Source organism: Meriones unguiculatus, chromosome 4 (assembly GCF_030254825.1).
Source record: "Meriones unguiculatus strain TT.TT164.6M chromosome 4, Bangor_MerUng_6.1, whole genome shotgun sequence".
Classification (NCBI taxonomy): Eukaryota; Metazoa; Chordata; class Mammalia; order Rodentia; family Muridae; genus Meriones; species Meriones unguiculatus.
In genome coordinates, this window is record NC_083352.1 from 96,110,979 (window position 1) to 96,130,782 (window position 19,804).

The 19,804-nt window shown below is 40.4% G+C and overlaps 1 protein-coding gene across 1 annotated transcript in view; it reads right to left on the reverse strand.

Moving 5' to 3' along the window:
• Sppl3 (signal peptide peptidase like 3) overlaps positions 1–19,804 on the reverse strand; it is an 83,136-nt gene that overhangs the window by 35,897 nt on the left and 27,435 nt on the right. Inside the window, exon 2 of the mRNA XM_021631803.2 lies at positions 7,569–7,646. Coding sequence (XP_021487478.1) covers positions 7,569–7,646 — 78 coding nt within the window. The remainder of the gene's footprint in view (positions 1–7,568; positions 7,647–19,804) is intronic.

Below are 19,804 nucleotides of genomic sequence, written 5' to 3' on the forward strand. Positions count from 1 at the left end.
ACACTCATGGCCCTGGACTTGACACCAGAGCCAGGTGTCTCTGTGTGTGTGCACGGGGTATGTGTGTGTGTGTGTCTTAACAGACATCTCACCAAAGAATCTACAGATGAGAAATAAACAAATGAAAAGATGCTGGACCCTGCAAGTCATTAAGGAAACACAAGTCAAAGCCAGTAGTCTGAGACACCACTAGAGTAACAGAATGACAAAGACAGGCAACTAACATGATGCTGAGGTTCCTTTTCATGCAGACATACATGACACTCACACAGCACACATAAGCCCAAACATTTGTGAGGATAAAGGAGGAAAAGAGAAACATGTGCACCCAGCTGGTGGAAATGTAAATTAGCTCAAATACCATAAAAATCAGGGTGCAAATTCTCCACAAATGAAGACTGTAACTGTGATTTGATCCTGCGATGCCACTCCCCGTTACAGACCCGAAGGAATCCATGTCAGCACACAAAAGAGCCACACCTCTACACCACTGCTTACTACGTGGCAACAGGCCAGTCATGAATCTTCTTACATGTTCCTCAATGCATAAATGCATTTTTGGAGGATCTACTTGCCTCTGCCTCCCAAGTAATGGATTTAAAGGTGTGCACAACAACTGCCTGGCTACATGAATGGATTTTTAAAAATGTGGTATATATACATATGTTTTATTTAGCCATAAAGAAAACGAAATTACACCATTGCAGGAAAATAGGTAGAAGTGTAATACATCATGTTTAGCACAGTTAACCTGGCAGAGAAAGACAAAAATCACATTTCCTTTTACATGTTGAGTCTAGACTGAACAATAATAACATAAAGAAGAAAAACAAAAAAGCAGACAAGGATTAATTGTGAAGAAGGATGAAGCCAAAGGAGGGGAAATAAGACAGTGTGTGACTGTGGAGAAAATAATGACGCACAGATATGGAAATCACGTAGTAGAAGCTTATGGTGTATAATTATCATATAGTAAAAATAAAAGAAAACACTCAAAAGAGAACTGTCGGTGAGAATGTGAAGAATTGTATTCAGTGCTGGTGAGAACATCAAGTGGAACAGACACCTTGAAAACAGTGGCATTTCTTAAAATGTTAAATCAAAGATTTACCCTACCATCTAATATTCCTGCTATTCACGAGAAATGAAAACATACGCTCACATCAGAACCTGTACATAAGTATTTACTGCACCATTATTCAAAACAGCTAAAACAGCAGCAGCCCAGACAGCCAGAGAAACTATTTAGTCATAAAAAGGAATGAAATACACAGACAGGTTATGACACAGATGTAAGCTGTCAATGACAGGTCACATGGTAAGATCCCATGGCTGGATGTCAGAACAGGCTAGAGAAAGAGAGTAGTAGTTGTTATGCATCAGGAAGGTGGAGCTCTGTGCGTCTGAGAACAGTCTAGCCTACATAGGAAGTTCCAGGCTCAGGGCACAGCATAGTGAGACCCTCTCTAAAAGAAACAAAATGGGCTGGAGAGAGATCCCAGAAGTTAAAAGCACTTGTTGCTCTTGCACAGAACCAGAGTTCAATTCCCAGCACCTACATGGCAGCCCACAGCCATCTGTCACTCCAGTTCCAGAGATCCACTCTCTTCTGACCTCCCAGGCACATGAGTAGTGCATATACACACTAGCAGGCAACACATTCACACACACAACATATAATAAGAACACCCTGGATTAAAAACAAACAAAAAGCCCCACAGTTTTCCCTTAACTGATGCACAGAGCCATAATGCCTATCAAATCCACACAGGCTTTTTTTTTTTTTTTGGGGGGGGGGGAGAAGAACTGACCTGCTGAATCTGGAATTTACATGGAAATGTAAAGGATCCAGAGTAACCCAGATACATTTGAAAAAAACAAAAACGTAAGATTTAAACTATTCAAACTCAACTTCCTAAGAAGGCTACAGTAATCAAGACACCCTACAGGCAAAGAAGAGACAAGTAAAGGCTGAGGACACAGCTCAGCTGATAAAGTGCCTGCCTTGCAAGTATGATGCCCCAAGTACTTAAGGTCCTCAGAACCTGTGTGTGTATGTTGGCCTAGCCTAATCAGAGAGTTCCAGGCCACTGAGAGATCGTAACTCCAAAAAAAAAAAAAAAAAAAAAAAAAAAAAGGTAGATGGCACCTAAAAACTAACAAACAACAACAACAAAACCTGAGGCTACCATAACCATAGACATGTGTGCTCAAACAGGCAAACACACTAGACACACATACACGATCATGCTCACCCACAAAGAAGAAACATGTAGACGACTGGAACAGAAACAGGAATATAGTTAGTCTCACGGTGACAGTCAAGAGTTTTTGAAGATGGTATGAAGACGAACTGAAAAACATACCATATCTTAAATGAAAGAACCACACTAAAACTATTAAATGTTTTCATCTTTGTCTCAGTGTTGAAGGTTGGTCTGATGTGTGTTACTGGCCCTCAAGATCTGGTTACAGTTATCCTTGTTTTGTAAACCTACCTAAGACATACTTGACTGGTTGATTAAATGAACTATACCTGGGCAGGGTAGAATGGGGTAGGCGTGCCTAAGGTTCCCGGGCATGGAAAGGTCAGGAGACTCAAAGGATGGGAAGAGAGGAGGAGGGAGGACACCAAGATGGGTTAGTGTGGAAAACAAAACAAAACAAAAAACGATGCCACAATGGGTTGGGGTGTGTGTGTGTGTGTGTGTGTGTGTGTGTGTGTGAAACATGTGGGGGCCAAGAGCAAGGATTCCAATAATGGCATGAAAAGGCCCATATGAAGGATATAAGCAAGTACCATAGGATTATGGATGGAAGGTAGACCAGATGAGGAGGAGTAAGGTGGATGCACTGGATGGGGGCTGGGAGATGGATGGTGATACTGAGCCACTGTAGGGGAAATATCTGCCCAGCCCAAAGTAAATAGGCAATTATAAATCTAACAGGTGTCTGTCTTACTATTTGTGATAGCGGGTTAATTAAATAGAAGATAATAACCTCAGGACTAAATAAACATAGCTCAATACTCTTTATTTTATTTTTTAGTTTACTACAACATCTCAGTAAATAGGTAAATTCTTTGATACAACAATAAAAGCATGATTTATAAACATGGCAGAAGGTGGACTTTAACAAAATTATGCTTGTACTAAGAGTCAACACTAAAAAAATGAAAAGGCAAGCCAGAGGGTAGGAGACAGCTCTAACCTCTGTCTGTCATTGAGCACTCCTGAGAAAGTGCTTCACCAAAGAAAACAGATGGCTACACACAAGAGAGATCACAGAAGTTTCACCACCATTCAGAGAAATGCAATCAGTATCAGTATCAGTGACACCACCCCATACTCTAGTAATAACATAGCTGTAACAGAATGATGGCAAACAGCACGTGCTTAAGTCTGTCACTGTCCTGTGCACTTAAAGAGTTTTAATGGTATGCTTTACATTATATATTTTTCATAAATTAGGAAAGTATGTATGTATGTATGCATGCATGCATGTATATATCTTATAGTGCATGAGTGTTCTGTCTGCATGTACACTGGCATGACAGAGGTGGGCATCAGATTCCATTATAGATGGTAGTGGAAATTGAACCTGGGACCTCTGGAAGAGCAGCCAGTGCTCTTAACTGGCTGGGCTCTCTCTTCAGCCCCTCTCAAAAAAAAAAAAATTTTTTTTTTAAAGAAAGGACTTCAGCCAAGCCAGAGCAAGAAAACCTCTGTATACAGAAAAGCCTACATGCAGATAGTTTCAAAGTTGAGTTCTATTACATATTTAAAGAAATAGCATTTTACCCAGAAAACAGAAGAGGAAGAAATGCTTACTCAGTCAGTTCAACTTAAAAAAAGTATAACCAAAGGCACCATGATTTCCTTTCTACAGAAAACGTATTCAAGTGTAAAGGTATTATATACAGGGACCAGCTGCTTAAACTCCGTTAGCAATGAGCTAGCTATACAGCCGTGTGAGTGCTGGTAACCTGCTGGGCTCCAGTCTCCTCAATGTAAACCAGAAGGTCCAAAAGACCCTTTCCACCTATATGGTACATTATCACTCTCTTTAGTACAATGTTAAAATCTGCTCAATAATAAACTGGTGCAATTTCCTAAAAATACTACTGCAGCATGTAGTAGGGAGAGATAGTTCATACTCTCTAGTTACCTATTCCAACTTTTAAATGTTTATCTTTAAAAGACGTTTATTTCAGAGGGGGAGAGAGAACATACATGCATATGCACCATGGTAAGTGTGGAGGTCAGAGGACAACTCTGCACAGTTGGTCCTTTTCTTCCATTTTCACATGGGTTCCTGAGATCTGACCTGGAATTCCAGGCTGGTACAACAAGAACCTTCACCTGCTGAGCAATTTTATTGGCCCTAAATGTCCATCTTAACAACGGAGTTCAACCAACCAAAGGAAAAAAAAAAATACATAAAAAGTTAACAACTTACACGTCCAACAAAAACAGTATATGTAACACAAAGAATTATTAAATTACTAAACCCTAATATGATGACTACAGAAAACAATTGGGTTATATGTGACAAGAATCACTATGTAAAGGACCCTAACTTTCTAAATGTATACAACTTACTTGTATGTGAGTACATGTGTGTGTCTGTGTGTGATACAAAAGGTAATTTCCACTAATGAATGTGATGTGAGTTGTAACTAAAAATGGCTTTTGTTTGTTTGTTTGTTTGAAATTACAAGTCTTTTAAAAATGTAAAAGATAAAATATTAGGGGTAGAAATAGAAAGTACTGACCACTTTGGTAAGGTGCTAATTGCCCTGGCTTCTTAGAAGTGGTTAAGAACTGTGTCCTAAGTTGGCCACAGTGACACATGTGTTTAACTCCAGCACTCAGGAAGCAGAAGCAGGAGGGTCTCCATGAATCTGAAGCCAGCATGATCTACATAGTTCCAGGACAACCCCTAGTGTTATGTACAGAATGTCTCAGAATAATTCCACAAATAAATAAAAACTGTGTCCTATTTTCCAACTGTGTTGGAAAAACAACACCACAACCAAAAGCAACTAAGTGAAGAAAGGGTTTATTGGTTTACTCATCTGATCACAGCTCACCACTGAGAGAAGTCAGGGCAGGAGCTCTGACGCCAGGAACTGAATCAGAACCACAGAGGAATACTGCTTACTGGCTTGCTTAACTTGTTTTCTTATACAGCCTAAGACCGCCTAGACCACCTACCCAGGGGAAGCACTGCCCTAGAAGGCTGCACCCTCTGACATCAGTCATCAATCAGGAATATGCCCCCACAAATTTGCTCAATCTGATAGAGGATTCTTCTAACATAAATTCCTTCTTTCCCTGGGGGACTCTAGCTTGTGCTGATAAACAACAACCAAACAAAACAGCCACAACCCAACGAAAGAACCTAAGGCTTTTCTGTGAGGCAGAGGCAGTCGGGTCTCTATGAGTTCCAGGCCAGCCTAAGCTACAGAGTAAGTTCCAAGACAGTTAAGGCTGAACAGAAACTGTGTCTTGAAAAACCAAAAAATGACTTACAGTGTCTAGCATCTTTTTGTTTGTTTGTTTGTTTCAAGACAGGGCTTCTCTGTGTACAGTCCTGGACTCACTCTGTAGACCAAACTGGCCTTTAACTCACAGAGATCTGCCTGCCTTAGCCTCCCCAAGTGCTGGGATTAGAGGTATGTGACACTGTGCCCCCCCCAAAATTAAGTGTATATATTATGGTATATATTTTTCTACAGTGATTGGAGTAAAGGACTATAAGTTTATGATTTTACAAAGTACTTATGAAAATCCAGATATATTAAATAGTTCAAAATCTTTTTGCTGACCTATTTATCATTCATGCTGTTTCAAGTTCTTTCTTAACTTAAAATTTCCCAAGCAGCCTTCACTTTTATTTCTATATACACTGTGTGTGTACTGTGCCTTTGTGAGTGTTTGACATGTGTGCTGGTGCCCTCAGAGACCAGAAAAGGGTATTGGACCCAGCAGAGCTGAATTTACAATGGGTGCTAGGAAACAAACAAGTGTCCTATGAAAGAGCAGAGTGTGCTCTCGGCTGCTGAGCCATCCTTCCAGCCTGCAGCATTCATTTTCAGTGTGTGTGTCAGCCACATACTGATCTGAATTACACCACCCCTGTAGTTCCTTCAACTGCAGATAGTCTGAAAGGGGGCACCTGTTTGGCTCCTTTGTGTTTTCTTTCTAGTTATTCAGCTGCATGCTAGAATGAGTATGTCTTCATCAGGATCCAGGCTCAGCATTCCCAAGGGCAACAGAGAAAAGACTTGGTAATGTTACTACACTCAACTCTGGTAACAGGGTGAGTCACACGGAATGGTTTCTGAGGGTCAAAAAAGTCTCTTATTAGCAATTTGTATGGCTTTCCTTTTGTAGTAAGGAAAAATTAATTTCTGTAAAAATGCTTTCGTGAAGAAGTCCTTTAAAACAGGAGATGTTCTCTAGCTTCTTGAGCACAGTTGTATTTTGGTTTACTTGATCCTTCTCTGTCTATTAAAGGCCTATGACTACACTTTGATTTAGAGTTATGTTGCAGGATGTTTGATTCCATTGTGAACCCCAAAATTGTGAACTGTAAAACTCTGTTTCTTGTTTGGTGTGATTGAGCCCACACACCTTTAATCCAAGAACTTTTTACTGTGAATAGGTGATTATGGTGTTGTTCACCCAGCCCTAGCATACACCTGTAGTTCACTAACTCTCTGTATTCTGCATCTAATAAAGTTAAGCCTAGGTCAAGAGGCAGAGCAAGAAGCCAGCTGACAGGGATTAGAGTAGGAGGGACTTTGAGTTGAGGGGCACTTAAGAGAGCATGGAGAAATAGAAAAGGCTTTTAGCTCAAGCTCTGGCATTAGCTTAGGCTTCAGCTCCTCGGCTCCCTGACTTTTTGGGCTTTGAACTAGCAAGCCTTTGGCGTTGGGATTTTTGGCCTTTTCCTTCTGGGCTGTCAGTTAAGCTAGTGAGCATTTTGTGGTTTTTTTTGTTTTTGTTTTTTTTTCCATCCAGACCTGAGCTGAAAAGGAAGGTCAGCTGGGTGCTTTCTCTGCCTCTGTGAGCCAGCAGGTTTAAACTCCATGATCTGGCTCCTGAGCCTTTATTGGTAAAATAAAATGTTTGGGATTTTCTTAAAAAAAAAAAAAAAAAAAAAAAAAACCTCAACAGAGTTAGAGAAAAAAAACATTATATTTATATTTACTGTTTATCATTCATTTTGCATTTATCATGTATTTAAATTTGATTTTGAATTGTCTATTTAAATTTTTGATCCCTGTGATACCAGAATCACTGGTAGCACAGCCTTCCCAATAAGTTCTGCTCTTCAGTGACTCACTGTCTGTACACATAGTTTTAAGCAATTAGTTTTTACACGTTTGCATTAATATGCTAAAGTCATAAGCAAAACCAAGATATGTTTAGCACCACTCAACCAAAGAACAAATATTAGAATTACCCATTTGAACTCGAGTCCTGACAAAACCATTTCTCTCCACAGAGCAATGCTCCCTCTATCTGCAACTGAATACAACCCCATGAAGAATGTCTTACCTGAAACTTCCATAGACTATAAGAAGAATGGATATCAGAAATGTCGACACTTGACTCGAATCCACCAGGGAATAGGCCCTAGAGAAATAAAAGGACAAACATTAACTCTCATGCAGCAGGTGCTCAAGGTGCTCAAAGTCCCTGTCTTTAAGAAAAGGGATGTATGTTAGCACAAGACATGTTTGTTAGCTAACTTCTTAGGATGTTAAAAGATAACAGTGTAAATGCATCACTCCATCTGATACATATTATAAAATCATATTTTATATGTTTGTAACATCTACTACCAACTTAAACCTATTCCAATGGAAAAACCTCTCAATGCTTATGCTTCAATGAGTTTAAAATGAATACTCAATAGTACTTTGCTGGCCTGACTTAGCAATCAGAAGTAAAGCTCACATCTCTCTTTGATTCCTTTTCTTGTTTCCTAATGTCTACTGATTATCTTATCTGCATGTGGTAAGAAGGACCTAAAACTAGTTACTATTTTGCAACTTTTTTTTTTTTTGTAACTTTATACCTGACTGTCCATACCCTCCATCTCCAACAAGTCCCACTGACAGTGTCTTAGCTACCGCACTCAACTACTCAAAATCTTCTCCAGGAACTCACAATTCGCACTACCCAGTCCTGGGCAAAACAAGTATCTTTATTTTTATTTATTTTATTTATTCTTCTCTCATATATTACACCCCAAATGCAGTTTCTCCTCCCCTCTCCCCTCCTAATCCACTCTTCTTCTATTTCCCTTCAGAATAGGGCAGGCCTCACATGGATATCAAAAGCAGCCAGAGCCAGAGCCAGCCCCTGCTCCCACTGTTAGGAGTGCCACAAAAAGACCAAGCTACACACTGAAACACATACAGCATGCATAGGTCTGTTCCATGCAGGCTCCCTGGTTGTTGGTTCAGTCTCTGTGAGGCTACTGGGACTGCAGGCACAAGCCACCACTACAGTAACAATAATGACAAGGATATATTACATCTGAGCCCAATGGCCTATTCTGTACTCTGGTGATCTTTTTATCCATGTAAGGCTTTGTAACATGATGCAAGCAATATGTAAGCTGCTGGTGCACTAAATTCATACACTTCTTCCAGAAGTTTCCAGTTTTCCTTTTACAATATTTGAAGATTCCTATCTGTTAATTATCATTCCTGGAGCTTATGGCATATAAAAAAATTTCCCAAATCTCTAATTTCTATTTGAAACCTCAAACTTTAAGCCATTAACAAAGCTTATTTTGCTTTGAAGAACTGACAATACTGAAGTCTGCCTAACTCTAGTCTGTCCACCACATTCTTTTAATATTTTTTAAACTTTATTTTATGTACATTGGTGTGAAGGTGTCAGATCTATTGGAATGGGCATTACAGACAGTTGTGAGCTGCCATGTGGGTGCTGGGACTTGAACCCGGGTCTTCTGAAGAGCAGACAGTGCTCTCAGCCGCTGAGCCATCTCTGCAGCCCCTGTCCATCATACTCTTACAGGTAAAATGGCATCCTTCCTCAAAGAGCAGGTAACACCGGTCCTGGTTAGCGTCTTACACGGCTGCACAGGTGCTTTGCTAACGACAAACACCATGCTCTATGGCCTCCCAAATACAATAAACATAAAGAAAATATTTTAAAAGGGGGAAAAATTCTTGAAAAGTATCTGAGCAACAAAAACAAAGTCCTAGCAGTAAGACCCATGAGGCAGAAATCAAACTGCTGCCATGACAGCAGCAACAACAAACACCATTTGGGTCTCTTCTTATGCGGGAGACACCATACAAGCCATTTATATCTTGCGCATTTCATCTCGGGGAAATCCATTCGAGGGGGAACCTGAACTCCAGAAGTGATGCTCAGGTAGAGGAGTTAGGTCCGTTGCCCAAGGCCAGAAACCTGGGAGAAGGACCAGCATTAGTCCAACAGTTTAGCTCACGAGCTCCAGATCCAGAGGCCATGCTGTAACCAGCACAACTTCCATCTCAATTCTGGGTATCTCCCAAACTTAGCCAGGACCAGTAAGCAGTATCATAATCAAATGGCACCGTCGTCTAAGGTAGCGGATATAGCTTGGTGGTAGGTCTCTTGCCTAACAAGAGTGAGGGTCCGGAATTAGTCCCCAGCACCACAAGGAAGAAAGAAAAATAAAAAGTTAGTCTGGGATAAAATGTTACAATGTCCCCATTAGATAAAGACTGGTAAGCAAAGTGTGTGTCTTCCACCTCTATATAAAAACAAGCAACATATACCCTTCTTGAAGAAGAGAAAGCAGTGACAAGTGAGTACATGGAGATACTGAACCATCATTCGTATCTAACAAACAAAATGAACATTAAAACTCTTAGCCAGGCAGTGGTAGCACAATACTTTAATCCTAACACTCCGGAGGCAGAGGCAAGTGGATCTCTGTGAGTGTGAGGCCAGGCTAGTCTACAGAATGATTTCCAAGACAGCAGCCCAGGGCCACACAAGAAACCACACAAAAAACAAATAAAACAAACAACAACAAAAACCAAATCAAACCAACCAACCAACCAAACAAACAAACAAACAAAACAAAAACTGTAAACATGGAAATACTACTCCATGTTTAGAATAGGTCAAGTTAAAAACAGAAAGAGCAAATCGCCCAGGACTGATGAAGCAGAACTTGAGATTTTCCATGCTGCCGTGGGACTGCAGTGTGACACAGCCATATTAAGTTTGGCTGTTTCATATAGCTTTAAAGCCTTGCCATGTGACTCAAATCAAATCGTAAGTCCTAGGGCTATGGAGATTGCTCAGTGGGAAAAGTGCTCACCTTGAAAGAATGATGACCACCACCTTTGATCCCTAGAACTCACTTAAAATCCAATATGGCTGGATAAATGGCCTAGTGGTTAAGAGCACCCACAGCAGGTGGCTGACAGCCATGACACAGCCCCAGAGATTCAACATCATCTCCTGGCCTCCCCAGGCAACTGTACTGTGCACATAGCCACAAGGAGACACCCATATTCAACTAACTAAAAATACAACAACAAAAGTTACAAAATACACTTGTCAAGTCTGGTGGCACACACTTGTAATCCAGCACCAGGGAGGTAGTGACAGACGGTCAGTGGTCAGCCTGACCAGCTCTAAGTGTTCTTAGAGTTGACACTTGTCAACTTGCCCTTTGCTTTCCACATGTGCTCATGCATGAGTGCCATGCTCACACATATGCACACACCTACACACATAACATTAAAAAATATGTTCCCGCAGCTGGAGAAATGGCTCAGTGGTTAAGAGCACTGTCTGTCCTTCCAAAGGACCTGGGTTCAATTCCCTGCACCCACATGGTAGCTCACAACTAACTGTAATGCCAATTCCAAGGAATCTGACATCTTCACACTAATGCACATAAAATAAAAATCAAATAAAATATTTTTTAAAATGTTCCCATTAAATCCGAAACATAAATATTAATGATAGTTTTATTCAGAACTGCCCCAAGCTGGAAACAATCTAAATATCTATCAAAACAATTATGGAAAACATTCTGTAGATCTTTTAATAAATGACATCTAATAAAAAGAAACAAATTAATGACAGATGCCATATAATCTTAAATACACTACACTAACTTAAAAGAAGGCAGGCTGAAAAAATGACAACCAATATAATCCTGCTCATGTGACATTTGAGAAGGAAAGTGGATGCCCAGAATTGCAGGTAGTACTGAGCCTATCTGTGTATATAGCACACCATGATTCTTTGTAATAGGCGTACCTACAATAGTTTAGTTTATACACAAGACAAATAAGATACTAAAATAGCTTAAGTAGGACAATTATAGTACATTAGAAGTTACATAAATACGGTCTCACTTGAATCTTACTATACTACATTTACCACACTTTTTCTGGTGGAAAAACAAATCACAGAAAAAGAAAATCCCGGTAAGAAGGCACTACTGTAAATGTCTGTGAAAGTGATTATCAAAAACGAAGGCACGACACTAAGGAGGCAGAGGCAGGCAGATCTGAGTACGAGGCAGCCTGGTCTACAGAGCTACTTCCAGGACAGCCAGGGCTACACAGAAGAAACCCTAACTCTCCCAATCCCCACCCACAAACAAAGGCAGGAAGGAAGCTCACAGTCAATTAAGATACTACTCCAAAATCAGGTTTAAAAAAAAAAAATCAGTGCTAGGGCCATTAGGATGGCTCAGCAGATAAAGGCACCAGCTGCTTGAACCCCTTTACTCACATGGTGGAAGGAGAGAATGGACTCCTACAGGCCTAGACCTAGGCATAGACTCCTAGACCTCCACACCTATAAAGTGATAGGAGCATGTCCACACTTAGACTCATACATCATAATAATAATTAGTTAAATGGAAATCTGACAGAGAAGGAGTGCCTGACTAGCACACAAGGCTCTGGGTTCCATAGCTTGTACTACCTAAATCAGGAAAGACACGGAAACCTACAATCCTAGGAGCACGTGAGATCAGAGGTTCAAAGCTACTTCTGAGCCCAGGCCAGAACAAAAGAATCGGAATCTGAAACTGTATCACAGAATCTGAAGTTTTGTCTACAAGCCCCATCTATTTAAAGAGCAGGAGAAAGCACTGACCAGGAAAATGAGAGGTTCATCATTGCTCACAACCTAGAAGCCACCTGAAGCAATTATTTGTTCTACAAATACTACAGCCACTTGGGAATCCTCAACATAGTTTTAACTCTGGCAATCGCCTTGCAACAGAACTATTTTACGTGAAGCTGCTGTTTGCAAAAGGAAGCTATGTAACCATCATGTTCTATTTCTTAGGGATTTCAAGCTAATTCACATTTCAAAAATGGAGAAAGGTTAACATTCATCACAGATACAAATAGACATTTGTGCCATTCTATACACCTTATGTATACACGATTGTCTCCAAAGTTGGCCACTAACAATGCCTTCTGCTCTCCCACACACCTGGGCCCCAACCCTCTCATCAAGAGGCAGAGTCTAATTTTCTTCCCCTGGAATCTAGGCTTTCCTCTGTTCCATCCAAAAGATGGCTCCCTGTGCTTACATTAATTCAAAGCTCAGGCAAACTGCCATTTTTTGTTGTCTTGGCGCCCTGGGCAGACACGTAAGGATGTTCAGGCTCTCCTCATGCGAAGAAGAGACAACATGAACAGAGACCTACTGAAGAAGACACATGAGAGGCCATCCTAACAAAAATCAGTTTCAGGGCTCCTATTATGATCAGAGCATCTTAGATCTCCTAAGACCAGAAGAGTACAAGCCACCCAAGTGAGTCCTCCATGAAACCAGCAGTGTGTGTAAGATGTCCAAAGAACAAAACTTTAGAAATGGCAGGAACACTACTGTTTGCTAGTGGTTGGGAACCAGAGTGAGAATGGAGGGTCAGGTCAGCCTTGGAGTCAGGTGAGTTTGAGGTCAACTGAAGGACACTGTTAATACTGAAGTCTGCGGCAGATATACAAATGCAGACAGTGATGGAGTGCACACACTGCTCCGATGCACAAGGAAGTGTCCGTGTCTTGCAGAGATCTAAGTAGAACCACTGGTTTTCTGAGGCCGACAACAGATACAGTCACTACCTACCTGCAGGAACAGGTGTCCTTTCAAAGTACAGTTTGATAAAGTGTCACCATTGTATGAATCTAAGCAATGGGTGTGTGTGAATACTTATTTTTAAAATTAAAAGACAATCTACTATTAACCCAGTAAAAATTTCTATTAGAAATAGCAAAGATCCTAGTTTGACAGGACTCGAAGCATCAGGGTGGGAGGGCTGAAGACAAGGTTTATAATACATGCTGTAATATTTTAATGGAATCTATTAATTCAGCTTTACAAGAGAAGACTAGTTAGGAACATACCCAGTGCTAACAAGGCTGGTACTTTGGTACATTATTTTTGCTTAGTTTGTTTGCATTTAACCACATAGTTCTCAATGACATGTAATAATTATCCCTTCAACTGGCTAGAGAGAAATGGGAGACAAAAGCCAGTCATAGGAAAAGTAGTATTAACAAAGACACACTTTCTGCACATTTTAGCAACTTTGAAACTGAAGCACGTTTTAAAATTGGGCAGCTTATTTTTCTTTACTGGCATAAAAATGGTTCATTTAAAATTAATCTTCAATTAGCTGAAACAAATGATGTTCAAATCATTCTTTCTGAGACCAAATTAGCTGCATTTTAAAATAAACAAATTTTTGAAATGTCTTAATTTTTCCCTGTATAATCACTGAACCTGAGAATTAGCACATCTGTCCTCACACTTTACATTCATTTTGAGGTGAGATCCCTACAAGGCAACAGATTAACTTCCACCAAGACTACTGAGCAGGCAGCCACCTACACAGCGTTCCCCAAGTACCCACTGCATCTCTGCACTGTAACATCTCCCCCTTAACAAAGGAAAAGATAAAAACCAAAGAAAACAGTGCTCCGATATGATAGAGACTGCAAGCTTCCTTTCAACCTCTATTCTCTCCTTTCTTTTAAAACATTGTTTTTTTGTTAATTTCACATCATGCACCCCAATCCCACTCAATCTCCTTATCCCTTCATATCTGCCCTCTGGCCTTGCCACTACCCCCCTAAAACAAACAAACAAATCTGGTGGTGGAAGCTGCAGTGTGCCCCACAGTACAGCCTTTTGTCCACACGTCTGTACTTGCAATCTGGTTGAGGCCTCCGGCTTCTGCTACATTATCAACACTGGATCCTCAGCAGGACTCCGCTCAGACACCCTGTCGTTACCCTATGTCTTAGAGATCCTGACACTTTGGGTCTACATCAGGGCCTCCATGTGCTCTAGCAGATCAAAGATGGGGTGCGTGTTGGGGAAGGGCAACTCAGCTCAGGATCTGTGCCTGGGTGGTAGCTGAGTTGGTCAGCCCAACAGCTCTCCCGCATCTTGATACAGAGTCTTGACTTGGGTAAAAGCACCTGTCACCAAGTCTGACAACTAAGAATTTGATCCCTGCGAGCCAAATGGTAAAAGGAGAGGACCAACTCTTACAAACTGCCCCCTGACCTCAACACATGAACCATGACATGTGCTATATCCACAATTTAAATACATTTTCAAATATAATAAATATTTAAATAAAAGCATAAACATATAAAGGATCCTCAAAACACATCAGAAAGGAAAGGGCTTCTCTAGAGGAAACTGGTGGGTTGTCAGGAACGTTGAGTACACAGAAAGAGAGGTGTGACTCAAGTGGAGACTTGCTGTTATCTCTCCAATAAATTCTTCTTCCTCTCTTAGCAGATCCCTAAATTGCATTTTATACATCCTCAGCGTTAGCTTATCCTAAACTCTAACAAAGATAAGCTCGAAACCTAAGGCGGAGCAATCAAGGCCAGTGAGATTTGATTTCAAAGCAGACTTGGTAGTTTACCTCTTTAATCCCAGCACTTGGGAGACAGGCGAGAAAAAGGACTGCTGTTGGTAGGAGGACAGCCAGGACAATATAGAGACTCTGTCTTTAAAAAAGGATTTGTTGGGTGGTGGTGGCACACACCTTTAATCCCAGCAGTTGGGAGGCAGAGGGAGGTGAATCCCTGTGAGTTCAAGACCAGCCTGGCCTACAGAGAGCGTTCCAGGACAGCCAGTGCTACATGGAGAAATCCTGTCTCAAAAAAAAAACCAATTAAAAAAAAAATTTCATTTTGAGACTTATGTTCAAGATATGGGAGAACTCAGTTCTAGAACAAGTAGAGACCAATTCCACCTAAAATCAATGTTAACTGGACTTTCTACAGTTACTATTAGAAAAACCCCCATTACTGTTTAAGTTATAATGATTATATTTACATATAATCATTCAGTAAAATTTTTACTAAATTAAGCATACATGAAAAATTATGAGATTACCAATGTATATAATCACCATTCTAAAAAAGTGTGAGAGAGAAAAAGAAAGAGTAGATAGATAGACAGACAGAGATGGATTTTCTGTAACTCTTCGTTTTGAGTCTCACTGTGTAGCCCTGGCTGTCCTCAAACCCAGAGATCCACTTGTCTCTATCCCCTGTGTGCCACCACTGCCAGGCTATCTTATAGCTCATTTTAAAGTTAAAAGCCTTTCTCCTTAAACAGACTAAGATGGGAAAACCAGACTAAAATCCTGAGCTCTTGGGGGCCAGAGAGAGATGGCTCAGTAGTTAAGAGCACTGTCTGTTCTTCCAGAGGTCCTGAGTTCAATTCCCAGCGGCCACATGTGGTTTACAACCATCTATAATGAGATCTGGTGCCCTCTTCTGGTAAACAGGTGTACATGCAGAGCATTCTCATATATATTCTTTAAAAAAGAATCTCCCTTTTCCCCTCCCCTCTGAGTTTAGAAAGTAAAAACACAAGCCAGGGTGGTCATGTTCGACTTTAATCCTAGCACTCAGGAGGCAGAGGCACGTAAATCTCTTGAGTTGGAGGCCAGCCTAGTCTACAGAGTGAGTCCCTGGACAGCCAAGGCTACACAGAGAAAACCTGTCTCAGGAACAAAACAAGACAAAACAAATAAGCTAAAAATCCCAATTTTTCTATAAATTAACTTTTCTCTTGTCAAAGAGGCTAACCTGACTAGTTAGCTAACTTTTTCCCAAGTGACATTAAGTGTCTCTGTAACTTAGCTTTCTGCTTTGAATACAGCCTGAATCACAATTACTGGTTTATTTTCTTAATTGTCATCACATATTTAAGAATTCTGACAATAGCTATTAGGTCCACAGCTTTTATCAGTATAACTAGCACTTTCCTTTTCTTTTTCTAAGGACTTAAAAAAATGTTTATGAGTCTTTTACCTGCATGTATGTATGTAAATGCATCATGTGTGTGCTTGCTACCCACGGAAGCCTGAAGCTGTCAAATCTCTTGGAACTAGAATTACAGTTGGTGGCGAGGCACCTGTGGGTGCTGGGAACTAAACTCAGGACCTCTGCAAAAGCAACAAGTGCTCTTAACCACCAAGCTATCTACTTATCTAGCCCCCATTAGTACTTTCTTCCTTACTTGGAACTGTACATCTGAGGACCTTAAGGGTGAAACAATTCGACTATAGGGACATACTATATTCAAGAATTTAGACAGAAAATAAGGCACATCTGAAAAAAACCACGATGGCAAGCTAGGTATTTCCAGCCAGAGGTGGGAAGAATCCTGAAAGTCCAGCAGTTCCAGACTAACACAGACTCCATCTTAGTGGGGAAAGATATTAAGAAGAAAGATTGATTTCTGAAATTATGAGCCTGAAGCACACACAGGAAGTTGATGCTATTCAGACAGAGTAAGAAAAGACAAGATATGCAAATCTTCGAAGGGTCTATTTGTCTGATAAAAGTAATGATACAACAGGTACCACAGAGTTTTTTTTTTTTTTTTTTTTTTTTTTTTAAAAAAACAAACCTACAAACTCTTAAGGTAAGGGCAGGGTATATCTATCATTACAAAATCGCCGCAGGTAGGAGAGAGAAAAAGTACAGTGAAAGTCTGCGACACGTTCATGGATGGAAGATGGGTAAAAGAATTTCTGTGCAATCAGGAGGACCTGAGCTTGGATTCCAGTATCTATGCTTATAAAAAAATAAAATAAAATAAAAACCGATGGAGCTGGATTAAAAGGTTAAGGTTCAGAACACTGGCTGCTCTTTCAGAGGACCTGAGTTTGTTTCCCAGCACCAACATGGCAGCTCACAACTATCTGTAACTCCAGTTTTAGAGAATCTGCTGCCCTCTTTTGGCCTCTGTGGGCAATGCATGCACATGGAATACAAATACGGCAAAACACTGACACTCATAAAAATAAATCTTTTTTTAAAAAAAGAAAAAGCTAGGTATGCTCATGTGCACTTTTAACACCAGTACTGTGGGAGGGCAGAGAGAGGGGGGTTGCTGGAACTTGTTAGTCATCAGGCTACTTCCAGGTTGAGAAACCCTGTCTCAAGGAAATAATACAGGCTCAGGGCATCTGAAGTCCTCTTCTGGCCTTTAAGAATGCACAGGGGTGTGTGTGTGTGTGTGTGTGTGCGCGCGCGCGCTGTTCTTGTCGAAGTCATTTTCAATAACAGTGAAAAGGAAGAAAACAGTATTTTAAGACTGGGCTGCTAAAACTGGTAATTTGTGAACAACAGAAATTTGTTTCTTACAGTTCTTGAGGCTGTGAAGTCTGAGGTCAAGGTTAGTAGGTTCTGTGTCTGATGACGGTTCACTCTGTTTCAGCTAACTTGGGAACTCCTGAATAAGGGTGTCTGAGCCTATCTGTAAGGGCAATGCCCCCCTACTTAGTCACTGTCTCAAAGACCTCACTTAATACAGGGGATTAAGCTTTAACGCCTGACTTTTTGGGGAGAGGCCAACTGTAGCACAAATTACTTAAGACAGAACAACTAAACATTAATCTTTAATAGGAAAAAAAATGCCAGGAGGACTTTTTTTTTTTTTTAATTCTGAGTAACCTGCTTGACGATACAGAAGCTACAGATGGAGCTCACACATAAACAATCATTTCACACCATTTCTAGCTGGAGATATATTAAATTACAACTTCAAAGTATTCAAGTCTTTTAACAACCCCCGAGCTTCCATCAAAAACTTCTGTGCTTAGGTTCTATTCCACAGTACTCACAGTGACTGATGACAATTCCACCAACGCAAGTCTCAGTCCACAGGTATCAAGTGTATACACATAAACCAGCCGGCAGCATTTCTACAGATTTAGAAACAAGGCATGTTTGCTATCTACTGCTTTAGAAAGTACAATTACCTGTCATATCCATGATTTGATAAAATTCTTTGTGTCAGCTTCCTCCCTCCTTGAACCACCCATTTCTACTTTCCTAAGAATGTTCTTGTCAAGACTGCCAATGCCCGTCTTGACAGTTTTCCTGGACTCAGACAGTGCACACCAGCTACTCCCACCTCAATGCTCTTCCCTTCTCAGTCACTTCAGATGGCTCTTTCTCCTGGCATCTCCAGGGTACTAAGTGTTTCCTCCCTCTTTTCAGTTCACGGTTTCTCTAATTACTTTTAAGAGTCCAATGTTATTTTGCTTGTTCTGTAGCACTGGAAATCAGTCTACGGCCTGTGCAGACCCTGCTGGTAAAGGCATTCTCCTTGCTCATACTCAGGTAAAATTTTCTGTAAGTATTCACCTCTATCTCTAAAACATACAACTCCTTCCATCTCTATCCACAATGAGCACTTTAACCTAAGTTATCAACCAACCTTCCTAGAACTAGCACAAGGCCCCTAAGCTGCTGTCAGCCATTTGCCTCTTCAACTTCACCTCTGCATCTCTACTGCTACCACACCTGTTTAAAATCCTCAATGGTCACCTGCTACGCTGTGAAAAAAATCTCAGACTGAGAAAGAAATACATGGGAGGTTTTGGAGGGAGCAAGGAAAAAGGGGGAAATTATGTAATTATAGTATAATCTCAAAATATAAAAATTATAAAAGTGAACAAAAAACACTCATACACATAAATTATCTTTTTAAATGTTAAAAAAAAAAATCCAAACCCTGAACTCTTACCTCTCTATCTCTCTGGCAGGTTTTATGTTTTGTTTTTTTTTTATTCAAGCTACTCAACTTTATTAACTCATTCTATACATAGACATATACATTGCATTTCAAATGCAATCATTTACACTTCAAGTGAATCTGATAGAATATTTTATTATCAATATCACACAATTCTATGTTAGAGCTATTTCTTCTACATAGAATATTGCTTCCTTTAAGTCTTTTTACCAGACATTATTTCCCATTAAGCCACTCTGATCACTCTACCGCTGTTCTTGTCATGTACTGAGAATACACTGTTGACTTTGTATCTGCCTGTGCCTCTGTGCCTTCCAATGCAGCACCAGCTCCACTCAACGACAGCAGGGTGATGATGACATGGTCAGTGATGTAATGTGTGTACTTACGATAGTATCAGCTTGATAGGTACTCCAAATTAGATAACTGAATTGTGGGGACACCATGGAAATCAATAAATTTCCAATTTCACAAGTTCATTACAAACATGTACAAGGGAGGGCATGTCTGTTTAAGCATGCCAAGTTGTCTAAGACACATGCTGAAACATTTTTAAAGATTTATTTTATGTGTTTTGTATTTTGCTTACACATACACCAGGTATGTGTCTGGTACCTGTGGAGATTAGACAATGTCAACTCCCCTGGACTGGAGTTACAATTGACTGTGAATGACCAGGTGAGTGCTGGAACTAAATC